The following is a 14,302-nucleotide window of genomic DNA, read 5'->3' as shown; positions in this document are numbered from 1 at the left end:
TCCTAAAGGAAATCAACCCTGAAAATTCATTGGAAAGACTGATGCTGAAGCTTCAATACTTTGGCCACCTGATTTGAAGAGCCAACTTGTTGTAAAAGACCCTGATGCTGCGAAAGACTGAAGGCGAAAGGAGAAGAGAGTGGCAGAAGACGAGATGGTTGGAGAGCATCACCCACTCAATGGGCATTGAGCAAACTCTGGAAAAGAGTGAAGGACAGGGAAGCAGTCCATGGCACTGCAGAGAGTCGGACGTGACTTAGTAACAGAACAGCAAGATACAGTTCTCTAGGTGGTACGAGTGGTAAAGAACACTTCTACCAATGCAGCAGACAGAGACATGGGTTTGATCCCTGGGTTGGGGAGATCCCCTGGAGGAGGGCATGGCAACCCACTCTAAAATTCTTGCCTGGAAAATCCCATGGATGGAGGAGCCTGTTAGGCTACAATCATGGGGTTACAATGAGTTAGACACAACTGAAGCGACTTAGCACATGGCATGCACATACAGCTTCCTAACAAAGTAAGTTCAGTTGGATCTAAGATCCTGTACCTTCTGGAAAAATTTAAAATTCTCATCCCAGGATTATTATATTATTAGGATTAATAGAAATAACCATCAGAGCAGGAAGCAAAGTTCATTTTGTTCTTAAAGCTAAAACAGAAAACAAGTAACATCTGTATGTACTTTCTGATTTTAAGTGTAAAATCCTTAAAAGTTCTGCTTGAAATATAACCATTTCCCCACAATGAAAATGTATGTAATAAATGCATTCCAAAGAAAACTAACCTACTCTTTACATATCTCAAAAACTATAAAGAAATATATGAACAAATATATACATAATGATTTAAATTACCTTTCTTCCTCGCGAATCCACACTGGACTTTTAGGAATTTGTGCTTCAAAAAACTTAGATGCTTTATAACAAAAATTGCTGCAAAAACACTGAAAAGAACATTTTAAAACCAGCAACTTATTGTTCTTATTTGAAATACAATTTATGTACAGAAGAGAATATAAAACATAAATATGTAGTTCACAGAAAAAAAAAATCCAAGAATTGACCACTCAAGTTAAGAAATAAGATTTAGTACCTTTGAAGGCTTTTCTGTGTTCCTCCCCAATCGCATCAGTTTCCACATTCCCCAGAGATAACCACTATCATAAATTCTATTACTCATTCCTTTGCTTTCTTTCAGTCTTGCTACTGACATTTGGTTTTGCCTATTTTTAAACTTTGTCTAAATGGAATAATATTATGTATTCTTGTATTCTGTTCCACATCATGTTTTCCAGAGTCATTTATGTAGCCATAGCGTATGCATTTACACTGTGTATTACATTCCATTGCCTAAGTATTACTACCTTTTAGTTACCGTTTAAGAACAATGAGTTGCTATTTTTTGTTATCATTACCATGTTACATGAACCTTTTTTAATTACAATTTTTACATTAAAAAAATTGTGGGATGATACACAAAATTCATCATCTTACACATTTTTAAGTGTTCAGGTCAGTGGCTTTAAGTACCTCTTACTATTTTGCAACTATCACCATCATCCATCTCCAGAAATCTTTTCATCTTACAAAACTGAGACTTCACACCGATTAAACTGTAACTCCCCATTTCCACCTCCTGTGACAAAAACCATTCTACTTTCTGTCTCCATAAATTTGACTACTCTCAATTATGTTACATAAGTAGAATCATAGACTATTTTTCCTTTTGTACTGGCTTATCTCACTTAGAACAATGTCTTCATTCAGTTGTAGCTGTGTCAGAATTTCTTTCCTTCTGAAGGCTAAATAACATTCTATTTTATGTACTGAATATGCACCATATTTTGTTTATCCTACTAGGAACATTCATGGGCTTCCCTGGTAGTTCTGATGGTAAAGAATCTGCCTGCAATACAGGAGACCCAGGTTCCATCCCTGGGTCAGGAAGATCCCCTGGAGGATGAATGGCAACCTTCCCCCATATTCTTGCCTGGAAAACCCCATGGACAGAGGAGCCTGGCAGGTTACAGTCCATGGGGACACAAAAGAGTCATACACATCTGAGCAACCAAGCAGCAGGCTACAGTCCGCGAGGTCGCAAAAGAGTCGGACACGTCTGAGCAACTAAGCACAAGGAACATTGATACACATATGTACTTGTGTACACAGGTTAAATAAGAAAGAGTTTATACCAAAGAACAGAATGGTCTCAAAGAATGTGTAAATTTGACTTTAATTTGGTTTTGCCAAACAGTTTCTGAGAAAGGTTGTATCAATATTTATTTGACCAGAAGTATGAATCTGTGGTCAGTTATGTGTGAGAAATGTAACTCCTGATTTGTAGCTTATCTTTTCACTCTTGCTTTAGAACTTCTAATGAGCAATGTTGTCTATTTTAATGTAGAAAAATTTATCAGTTTTTCCTCTATGGTCTATAATTTTCTATCTTATTTAATAAACTCTCTCCAAGTTCTAAAAACATATTTTTTTACATTTAGGTTCTTAATCTACCTAAAATTGATCTTTGTATACACACTCTAATAGCTATCATTTTTTCTGTATGGATAATTGGGCTTATATAATTTATTAAAAAACCCATCCTTTCTCCACTGATCTAAAATACTCCTGATGTCTTATGTTCAGTGCCCACATAAGTAGTAGAAGTCTGTTTCTGGCTCTCTATTCTGTTCTATGATTCACTCACCTGAATTCATGCCAATATGCAATTTTTAAATGTTCACATACTAACTAAAGTGTAAGCAAAGAAATTTTTGAATGCTATAAATATTTATAAACGAAAAACTTTTAACATAGTCATTTTCTAAAAGGCAAGATTTTAAACAGATATTTTTAGAATTCCATTTAATATAATATTAAATATTAACTCCCACAGTGATGATAATCTTTAAACTTACCTTTCTTTCAGTAATATCATAGACTTTATTAGTTTTGGTAGAAATTTTGTATTTCTGTTTTGGTACCTAAAGAAAAGAAAGTATAGTGTATGATAGAATTCAAGTAATAAACATGAACTTTATGGTTAACATTAAGTCATCTACATATTGTATCTTTGGCTAACCCACATCATTAGTTCATGACCTCGGTTTTATTTATTGTTCTTTTTACATGGTATTTTGGTAAATACGAAAGTTAAAAGTCTACATGTTCAAGAAAAAAAAGTTACTTACAATTCCTAGCTTGTTCTGACATAAAGGATAGCCACAGAGTTTGATAATAGAACGCTCATCCACAACATCACTATAGTGAGCAGGTGTGATGAACTTCCCCTGCAACGAAATGAGAGGGGCACTTACTTGACCAGATTATTCAAAAAGTTTATTTATCAGCTCTTTAGGCCTCATTGATCTTATATGAAAACACAGGGATCGTAAAAGTACCAATCTTATAGGTTTGATGTACCTATCTCATAGATTTGATAGAATCAGAGGAGAAAATAAAGGAAAAGCACTTAGAAAAGTGCCTCTAGACACATTCTAAGTACTTAGGAAATGTAAGTTATTATTTAAAAAACACAAACCCATAAAACCCCCAAAATTTCTGCCATAGTAAACTATACATCTTTGTAGATTATACAATTCATGAAATAATTCTGAGGCAAGAGGAAGAGGTGATGCTATTCTGATTACTATATCAAAGGAAAATATTAATAGTATATTTTTTATTTTTAAAAGTGTTACTCAAAAATAAAAATAAAATTATATACAATTTTACCTATTTCTGAAAGCACAGTCTTATAAACAAAGTATATTAAAGGTGTCATTGTGACTCCTGAACAAATTTTTGTGCAAAATCTTCCATCTTCTGAAAAAACACAACAGTGAGGTGACAGTTATAAGCTAACACCAAATATTTTTCTTTGACATTTTCTTGTTCAAATAATCTCAGATCTACCACCCAGAATGATGGGTTGGCTATGTCAGTAGGCTAGAGGGGAATGTTTAAAGCCAAGAGATAGAGTGATGAAGAAAGTCTCAGAAGAGGAGGAAGAAGATGAAGTTGAGCAAATAGGTGGAAGGATGGGTCAAGGCAAAGAAGAATGTCCCCTCTTCTGATGAGGAGGAGTAAAGGCGAGGCTAAGTAAGCTAAGTGACAGGGTGAGCAAGGGAGTGCAGTAGAGAAAAAAATCCAGGTGTCTGCTGTGTTCTCCATGAGTTAGGCAACAGCTTAGCGGAATGGAGTATGGAATTGGGGAAAGCAGTAATGATGGGAAGAGTGGCAGTGGGTGGTTAGAAAGGGTGCTAATTACAGATATAAATGAAATATATATATATTATATAAAAAATAAACAAGGCCCTGCTGTATAGCACAGAGAACCACAGCAGAGTCAGAGATGATTGAGTGACTAAGCATGCATGTGCACACACACACAAGTGTAATGGAACACTTGGCTGTATACCAGAAACTAACATTACATTGTATACTAACGGAACTTCAATAAAAAAACAACAAACAAACAAACCTCAGTTCTTGAGACAAAGCAGCATTTCTGGTTTGTCTTTAGAGTCATCGAGTATGGAGATTCTGATGCAGTTACCTGCATCAATTTAAATATTGTCATATTTATATTTCTCTTGTTTAGGAAAATCTCTGAGCCACACCAAGAATTATTTCTACAATAAAAACTCTAGCTTTAACTTTCCATTTCTTTTTTCTCATAAGGATTATGAGGATATAACACACATTTCAAGTTTTTAATGCAATAAAGCCATTAATGAGAACAAAAAAATTTTTAATGCAAATGATAATTCTCATTATGTGTTGATTAAACCCTAGGGGGTCTATATCTCATGTTTTTAAAATATCAAAATGAATGAAGTTACATTAACAGAAATAATGATTTTCTATTACTAAAACAGGACAACATACAGCCTATGAAAAAAGGACATGGCAATCAGCAGTGCAAAGCAATGAAAATCAAGTGAGATTAGCAGACTGGTTAAAAGAACTACTATTAAGGGATAAAACGTGCATGTTACCTCTCTCAAGTACATTTTAAAGTCATTATAAAACAAAGAATGCATAATAGTAATAGTTGGTTATCTTTAAATGCACAAATTATATAGCGTGTGACTGACAACAAATTCAAAGATTTTAATAATGCAAGGAAGTTTCATGTTATACCGATTTAAAGACTTTATACTATAGAAGTGTTAGTCTCTCAGTCATGTCTGATTCTTTGCAACCCCATGAACTACAGCCCAATAGGCTCTTCTGTCCATGGGATTATCCAGGAAAATATACTGGAGTGGGTAGTCATTTCCTTCTTCAGGGGATCTTCCCTACCCAGGGATCAAACTGAGGTCTTCTGCATTGTCGACAGTTTCTTCACCATCTGAGCCACCAGGGAAGCTGGTGGCAAACCACTTCAGCGTTCTTGCCTTGAGAACCCCATGAACAGTATGAAAAGGCAAAAAGGTATGACACTGAAAGATGAGCCCCTAAGGTCAGTAGGTGTCCAATATATTACTGGAGAAACAGTTCCAGAAAGAATGAAGAGAGTGGACTGAGGTGGAAATGTCTCCTAGTTGTGGATGTGTCTGGTGGTCTATAGTCTGATGCTGTACAGAACAATAATGCATAAGAACCTGGAATGTTAGGTCCATGAATCAAGGCAAATTAGATGTGGTCAACCAGGAGATGGCAAGAGTGAACACTGACATCTTAGGAATCATGGACAGGTGATGATGGACAGGAATGGGTGAATTTAATTAAGATGACCATTATGTCTACTATGGTGGGCAAGAATCCCTTAGAAGAAATGGAGTAGCCCTCACAGTCAACAAGAGAGTCTGAAATGTAGTACTTGGGTGCAATCTCAAAAATGAGAGAATGATCTCGGTTTGTTTCCAAGACAAATCATTCAACAACACAGTAATCCAAGTCTATGCCCCAACCACTGACACTGAAGTTGAATGTTCTATAAAGACCTACAAGACATTCTAAAACTAACACCAAAAAACTATGTCCTTTTCATCATAGGGGATTCGAATGCAAAAGCAGGAAGTCAAGAGATACCTGAAATATCTAGCAAATTTGGCCCTGCAGTACAAACTGAAGCAGGGCAAAAGCTCACAGAGTTTTGTCCAGAGAACACACTGGTCATAGCAAATATCCTCTTCCAAAACACAAGAGATGGCTCTACATGTGGACATCACCAGATACTCAATACTGAAATCAGAATGATGATATTCTTTGCTGCCAAAGATGGAGAAGCTCTATACAGTCAGCAAAAACAAGACCGGGAGCTGACTGTGGCTCAGATCATGAACTCCTTATTACAAAATTCAGACTTAAACTGAAGAAAGCAAGGAAAACCACTTGGCCATTCAGGTATGACCTAAATCAAATCCCTTATGATTATACAGTGGAAGTGACAAATAGATTCAATGGATTAGATCTGATAAGGGTATCTGAAGAACTATGGACAGAGGTTTGTAACACTGTCCAGAAGACAGTGACCAAAACCCTCCTAAAGAAAAAGAAATGCCAAGAAGGCAAAGCAGTTGTCTTAGGAGGCCTCACAAACAGCTGAGAAAAGAAGTGAAGCAAAAGGCAAAGGAGAAAGGGAAAGACACACCCAACTGAAGGCAGAGTTCCAGAGAACAGCAAATAAGAAAGCTTTCTTAAATGAACAATGCAAAGAATTAGAGGAAAATGGGAATGGGAAAGATTAGAGATCTCTTCAGGAAAACTGGAGATACCAAGGGAACACTTCATGCAAAGATGAGCACAATAAAGGAGAGACACAGCAAAGACCTAACAGAAATAGAAAAGGTTAAAAAGAGGTGGCAAGAATACACAGAACTGTATAAAAAAAGGTCTTAATGATCCAGATAATCACGATGGTGTGGTCACTCACCTAGAGCCTGACATCCTAGAGTGTGAAGTGAAGTGGGCCTTAGGAAGCATTACTACAAACAAATCAAGTGGAAGTGATGGAATTCCAGCTATTTCAAATCCTAAAAGATGATGCTGTTAAAGTGCTGCACTCAATATGTCAGCAAATTTGGAAAATTCAGCAGTGGCCACAGGACTGGAAAAAGTCAATTTTCATTCCAATCCCATAGAAGGGCAATGCCAAAGAATATTCAAACTAACATACAATTGTGCTTATTTCACATCCTTGCAAGGTAATACTCAAAATCCTTCAAATCAGGCTTCAACAGTACATGAAATGATAATTTCCAGATGTAAAAGCTGGGTTTAGAAAAGGCAGAGGAACAAAGATCAAACTGCCAACATACACTGGATCACAGAAAAGGCAAGAGAATTCCAGAAAAACATCTACTTCTGCTGCATTGACTACAATAAAGCTTTTGACTGTGTGGATCACAACAAACTGTGGAAAATTCTTCAAGAGATTCTCCCAAGAGATGGGAATATCAGACCACCTTACCTGCCTCCTGAGAAACATGTGTATGCAGGTCAAGAAGCAGTAGTTGGAACCAAACACGGAACCAATGGACTGGCTCAAACCTGGGAAAGGAGTTATGTTCAGGCAGTATATTGTCACTCTGCTTAATTAACATATGCAGAACACATCATGCAAAATGCCGGGCTGGACGAATCACAAGTTGGAAGCAACACTGCTGGGAGAAATGTCAATAATCTCAGATATGCAGATGATACCACCCTAATGCCAGAAAGCAAAGAGGAACTAAAGAACCGCTTGATGAGGGTGAGGGAGGAGAGTGAAAAAGCTGGTTTAAAACTCAACATTCAAAAAACTAAGATAATGGCATCTGGTCCCATCACTTCATGGCAAACAGATAGGGAAAACATGGCAACAGTGGCAGATTTTATCTTCTTGGGTTCTAGAATCACTGAAGATGGTGACTGCAGCCATGAAATTCAGATGCTTGCTCCTTGGAAGAAAAGCTATGACAAACCTAGACAGCATTATTAAAAAGCAGAGACACCACAATGCCAACAAAGGTCCATATATAGTCAAAGCTATGGTTTTTCCAGTAGTCATGTATGGATGTGAGAGTTGGACCATAAAGAAAGTTGAGTGCCATATAACTGATGCTTCCGAATTCTGGTGCTGGAGAAGACTCCGAGGGTCCCTTGGACTGCAAGGAGATGAACCAGTCAATCCTAAAGGAAATCAACCCTGAGTATTCACTGGAAGGACTGATGCTAAAGCTCTAATACTTTGTCCACCTGAAGTGAAGGGCCGATTCATTATAAGAGACCCTGACACTATGAAAGATGGAAGGCAAAACAAAAAGAGGAGGGCAGAGGATGAGTTGGTTAGACAGTATCATCGACTCAATGGACATGAGTTTGAGCAAACTCCAGGAGATAGTGAAGGATAGGGGAGCCTGGAGTGCTGTAGAACATGGGGTCGCAAAGACTCCAACATGACTGACTTAGCCACTGAACAAAACAACAACATAATATAGAAGTAATAATTTATCAATACATACACACTCCCTTAGGAATTCTTCTGAAATATTCTCTTCTAAAAGCTGTTCCACAATATGTAAAGCTTTTCTCTCAAACTCAATCTTCTTTCTCACAGCTGCTTCTAGTTCTGCTTTCCTGAAATTAAAAAAAAAATGGTATTTAACTTAAGTTTTAACATAGCCAATTTTCTACATTTTAAAATTAAACACTAACAATGTACTATTTTGCTATTAAGGTTAAATGTATATTTTTAAATGCTGTTCCTTTTGATCCAGTATTTTTCAAAAGGGAAACAAGGTACTTGTTATTGACGTCTGTCATAACAGGATTATTTGACTTCCAGGGCTCAGAGAACAAGGAAGAATTTAGAGTATCCTACAGAAAAGAAAATGGGAGGAAATCTTTTTTTGCCAGTTAAGTCTCTATCATTATTGAAATGATAATTTATCATTCTCTATCATTTCTCTGAGCTTTTACCTAAAAATGGAGGCTTTTCCCTTGAAATCATTAGAAATCAGAAGGGAATGGAGAAGAAAAATATGATTTTGGTTGTTCTCTAAATACAAATTCTTTGTGCTAATTCTCAAATGTTAACTAAATGGCCAGCCTGGTTTAACAAGACGGTCATATTCACAAAGAAGTATTTACTTAATTTTGTTGTAAAGTCTTACTAAATAACTATACTGGTATGACTATACGGTTCAGGAAAACAACAATCTAGGAGGCACCAGTGAAGATCTGTCAGCCTCTGTGGGCCCCACACATATAAAAGCAGAGGCTATCTGATCAAAAAATGGTCCTAACACAGTGTCCTCAATTCCAGCTGCAGTTTAGGGATCATCTGATGAGACCTTTTTTAAAAAAGATACCATGCTCAGGTCCCATTGCAGGCTAACTAAATAAGAATCTTTGAGGATGGGCTCTAATTAATGGTGTTTTCTTAAAAGTGCTCCAGATAAACCTAGTGTATAACAGGGTTGAGAACCAGTACCATGGGAACAAAGATACCAACTATCTTGGTGACTTGTTTGCTACACTAGTTTCTACTGGCCCACCAGAACAACTCTGCTGCCATCCTGGACCTTGACTGCTCTCATATCTGGACCTAGAATGTACTCAGTCCTGAATATTCATTGCAAGGACTGATGCTGAAGCTCCAATACTTTGGCCACAGGATGTGAAGAATGGACTCATTGGAAAAGACCCTGATGCTGGGAAAGATTGAAGGCAGGAGGAGAAGGGGACATCAGAGGATGAGATGGTTGGATGGCATCATCGACTCAATGGACATGAGTTTGAGCAAGCTCTGGGAGTTGGTGATGGACAGGGAAGCCTAGCATGCTGCAGTCCATGGGGTTTCAAAGAGTCAGACACGATTCAGTGACTGAACTGAACTGAGAATATATTCACCTTTTCTCCCTACCTTTATTGACTGCCAAGACTTTAGCATCTAATTTCTTGCCTGGAGCAATATGTTTTACAAAAACAATTTGGAGAATTGACAGAAGACTGCCAGCTAGGGACAAATAAGGACATTAAAACAAGAATGTCCCACTGTTCACACTGTTCACTAAACCCAGGGTAGGCAAGGCGCTAGCAGGGAACCTGGAAGAAAACTCAAGGAGTCATAGTAAGTGAAGACACATTTATTCTCTCCTGACTGCAACAGCTGTAGCAGCAGATACACTGTATTCTCTCCTCTCATGACTAATCCAGTGGACACAGCCCTAACGCAGCCAAAAAGCTCTTTAGGTGGAGCTCATATGTTTACAGAACAAGTGGCCCGTGGCCAAGTGGGTACATCGTAACATGCATGCGCGGAGCTCTAAGTTATCTCAGCTGTTACATGACCATGTATTTACAAAACCTGGGGTCAGAGCGAGATGCCCTGGGGCAAGACAGCCTGACCACCACCACTTTGGTTAATCTGCTCTTTCCCTACAAAGAAGAAACTTGTAATTAACACCTGTTCTCCCACCATCTCATAAAGACCAATCTTACATCAAAAATGTAAAAACGACATGGACACAGATTAAATATTCTTTGTACTGAAAAAAGTTTTCTGTGTAGTGCCAAAGTTCTTTGTACTGAATATACTTAGCTTTATGAAAAACATTATTTTCCTCATTTTGCTACTTAGCAATAAAAGCTATGTCATTTACTAAGATCAGACTAGAATGTGCATTAGGAGTTGCTGACTTAAGGAATTACCTCAACTTGCAGGAACAGCAGACTCCTCTGAACTGATGAATATCTACAGCTGTTTCCCATGGACAGCCCTGTCTCAGAGCTCCCTTCTATCCCTCATGACGACACATGGTGTGGTCTACAGCAGTGGTTCTCAAACTTCTGGGCATCAGTGGTCCTTTATAATCTTAGTTTTTGCTTATGCAGATTGTATTTGTTGATAGTTACCATACTGGGATTAAAGGTGAGAAAAATTTCAAGCACTCATGAACTCATTTAATAGTAATATATCCATTATACATTAACATATTTTTAAATGAAAACTTCAATGTGAGTTACAGAATTGTTTTATATTTTCACAAAGCTCTTTATAATTTCTGGCTTAATACTATTCAGCTGGATTGAACGTAGAAGTATTTTTCAGTAGGAATAAATTCATGAAGGATCACTTCTCTCAACACCTAGGCGGTTACCCTCAAGGACCATCCTGGGTGATGATCATCACCTACAAGCAAATTTCAAGCAAATCATCCTAGGTGATGCTTGAAATACATTTCAGCTTATCTATATTCTTCACGTAGTACTTAGAATAAAAGAGAATCTCCTTAGGCATGTAGTCAGATCCACACTGAAGAGACCTGCATATTATCATTATTAACTAAACTTTACTGTTGTATTATTTTCTAAAGCCAAGTATAGTCATTCTGCTCCATAGGAAAACAGATCTCAAATTCATCTGATTTCTCTACTCCCAAATGATCATTATCCCTAACACCTTAACACTTTTGAAACTTAAATTCTATTACTTTATCACTTGAAGTTTTGTTTGCACTTAGAAAATCTGAATTTCTTACCCTAGCCTACTGGTACTGTTTGAATGCAACCCTGCCTCTAACTTATTCCTACACTCCTTTCTTCCTTTGCTCAGAATGCTTCACACGACCTTGGGTATCTCTCCTTTCTTTAAATGATCAAGCTTTTTCTTGTCACATATATTGGTGCTTCTAGCTGGAGGTCTCTCCTCACTACTCTGTCTGGTAAATGCCCACCTAGCCTTCCAATCAGTTTGGTTTTTTTTAATTTAAATTTACATATTTTAATTAGAGGCTAATTACTTTACAATATTTCCAGTCAGTTTAATTATTACTTTTTCAGAGAAGTTTTTCTCTGAACACATACCACCCTTCCTGCCAACCTCTTCTGTTTTTAGTTCCATCACAGTCTTTTCATTTGCAATTATGTATTTATTTGTGATAATTTAATTGGTATTTCTCTGTTCTACTAGATAGGAACTGTGTCTGTACTGTTCAAAATCATATCCTCAGGGTCTCTGAAACTGAAAAACTCCCCAAAGAGAACACAGGCAAAACAGCCTTTGACATAAATCTTAGCAATTTTTAAAAATCTGTCTTCGAAGGTGAAGGGAATGAGCAAATATAAACAAACAGGAAGGACCTAATTATACTTAAAAACTTTTGCAAACAAAAGGAAACCATCAACAAAATGAAGACAATCTACTGATGGGGAGAAAATATTTGCAAATGATATGACCAATTAGAGGTTAATATCCAAAATATATAAACAGTTCACACAACTCAATATCAAAAAAAAATCCAATTAAAACCTGGGTAGAAGAAACAGGACACTTTCCCAAGGATGTATAGATGGCCAACAGGCACGTCAAAAAATGCTCAACATCGCTAATCATCAGAGAAATGCAAATCAAAACCACAAAATGACATACCACCTCACATCTGTCAAAAAGGCTCATTTAAGTCTACAAATAACAAATGTTGAGGAGGATGTGGAGAAAAGGGAATCCTCCTGTTGGTGGGAATGTAAATTGGTGCAGCCACTTCAGAAAACAGTATAGAGGTTCCCTAAAAAACCAGAACTACCATATGATCCAGCAACTTCACTCCTGGGTATACATGTGAAGAAAATTACAACACTAGTTTGAAAAGACACATGCACCTCAGTGTTCACAGGAGCATAATTTATAATTGCCAAGATACAGAAGCAATACAAGTGTCCATCAACAGACGAATGGATAAAGATGATGTGGTTTACACATGCCACGTAATACTATTCAGCCATAAAAAAGAATGGAATTCTGCAATTTGCGACAACATGGATGTACCTAGAGGATATTATGCTTAGTGATGTAACTCAGAGAAAGACAAATATTCTGAGATCACTTATATAGAGGACAAATCAGTGGTTACCAGTGGGGAAACAGCAGGGGGAAGGGCAAGAGTGGGGTATGGGATTAAGAGATACAAACTATGTATACAATAAATGAGCAACAAGGAAGTATTGTATAGCAGGGAAATTTAGTTATTATTTTGTAATAACTTAGAATATAATCTATAAAAATATTTAATCTCTATATTGTACATCTGAAACTAATATAAATCAACTAGAGTTCAATTAAAATTAAAAAAAGTCTTATCCACAGAGACTAACACAGATATAGCATATCTTACATTCAGTAAATAATTCTTGAATGAATGAACTAAAGCCAATACTTCATAAAATCATAACTTATATATAGTTACATCATCCTCAAAGATGACATCTATTCTAAGAATTTTGTCCCAGGAGATAAAGGTTGCCTTTTTAGGAGATGCTCATTGAATAGTATAGAACAACTTTCTGCTGAAAATATGGACATGATGTAAACAAAGAAAAACAACAAAAAGTTTCTTGGAGTCTGGCATATAAAACAAAAAGGAAAGTATCTGAAGAGATGAAAAAAAGGTTCCTAGTTAATTCAGGAATGTTTATTACCACTGACATTTTTCTACAGACAGTCATACATTCACCAGCAATCTGAAAGTGTCAACTTGGTTTTCTTAAGGCATGGAAGAGTAGGGGAAATAACAGTCTATGTGAGAGTTTACAGTACTTCTCAGATCTTCCCCTTCTCTCTAAATAATCTTCTCTGAGGTAGTACCTATTACACTTTTTACAAATGGTTCAATTAGTATGTGATTAACAGATAACTGAAAGCAGCTGTCTGCAGTTCTCGTACCTTTGAGAAGCATCTTCTTGGTTCAAGGCACTTGTCTGCTTAGTACCTACCATTAAAAGAAACAAAAAACAGTAGGTCAAGTGTACACGAACACCAGGTTACAGGACAGATTCTTGCCCAAATAAACTGTAGACCATCCTTTCTTCTTCTCCACACATTTCACTTCCAACTCTGTGTGAAAATCAAATGAAATGAGAAGGGAATCCAATTTGGTTTTGCAAGCTAATTATTTTTCTTGTTTAAAATGTACCTCTTTCAGGACTGCATTTTCTCATTATCCTAGTCGCATAATTAAGCACTCCTGAAAGCCTGAGATCTAGGGGCAACCTCTCTCTGTCCCCCTCAATGTTCGTTCTCTGGTAAAGAGGGGTGCGACCCCCCTCAAGAGATCCAGGGCACCATAGGGGCAGCCCACCTGCAAGGAGGACCAGTGCTAGGGTGAAGGCCGGCTGCACTCGGCCTTCCAACGCCCTCCTGGTCACCTGCCCACTCAGACGACCCCGATTGTAGGCTCTCAGGACCTCTCCTGCCCTTTCCCTTAGAGCCTGGAGCACAGCCAGCCCATTTTGGGGGAAATCTTGGAAGACTAGCGTCAACAGATGGGGATTCGGACGAAGGTCTTTTCCAGAAGGCGAGAGTTCGGCGGTAG

General features: G+C 37.4%; 1 protein-coding gene across 12 annotated transcripts in view; it reads right to left on the bottom strand.

Moving 5' to 3' along the window:
* Nucleotides 1-14,232, bottom strand: part of RPAP2 (RNA polymerase II associated protein 2) — a 127,401-nt gene extending 113,169 nt beyond the window's left edge. For 6 of the 12 annotated variants that reach the window (XM_010860441.1, XM_010860443.1, XM_010860440.1 and 3 more), the window contains exons 1-5: nt 13,654-14,207; nt 8,453-8,567; nt 3,191-3,289; nt 2,918-2,983; nt 858-946 (exon numbers count right to left, since the gene is read on the bottom strand). In XM_010860441.1, the coding sequence (XP_010858743.1) occupies nt 858-946; nt 2,918-2,983; nt 3,191-3,289; nt 8,453-8,567; nt 13,654-13,706 (422 nt within the window). In that variant the 5' untranslated portion in view covers nt 13,707-14,207. Of the gene's footprint in view, nt 1-857; nt 947-2,917; nt 2,984-3,190; nt 3,290-8,452; nt 8,568-13,653 lie in introns of all 12 variants that reach the window. The other 6 variants (XM_010860447.1, XM_010860449.1, XM_010860448.1 and 3 more) reach the window with 4 other exon arrangements.
* Nucleotides 14,233-14,302: the final 70 nt, after the last annotated feature.

This window comes from Bison bison, unplaced genomic scaffold, assembly GCF_000754665.1.
Source record: "Bison bison bison isolate TAMUID 2011002044 unplaced genomic scaffold, Bison_UMD1.0 scf7180017864466, whole genome shotgun sequence".
NCBI classification, from domain to species: domain Eukaryota; kingdom Metazoa; phylum Chordata; class Mammalia; order Artiodactyla; family Bovidae; genus Bison; species Bison bison.
The sequence above is the reverse complement of the archived record's forward strand: the minus strand, read 5'-3'. Positions and strand labels throughout refer to the sequence as shown.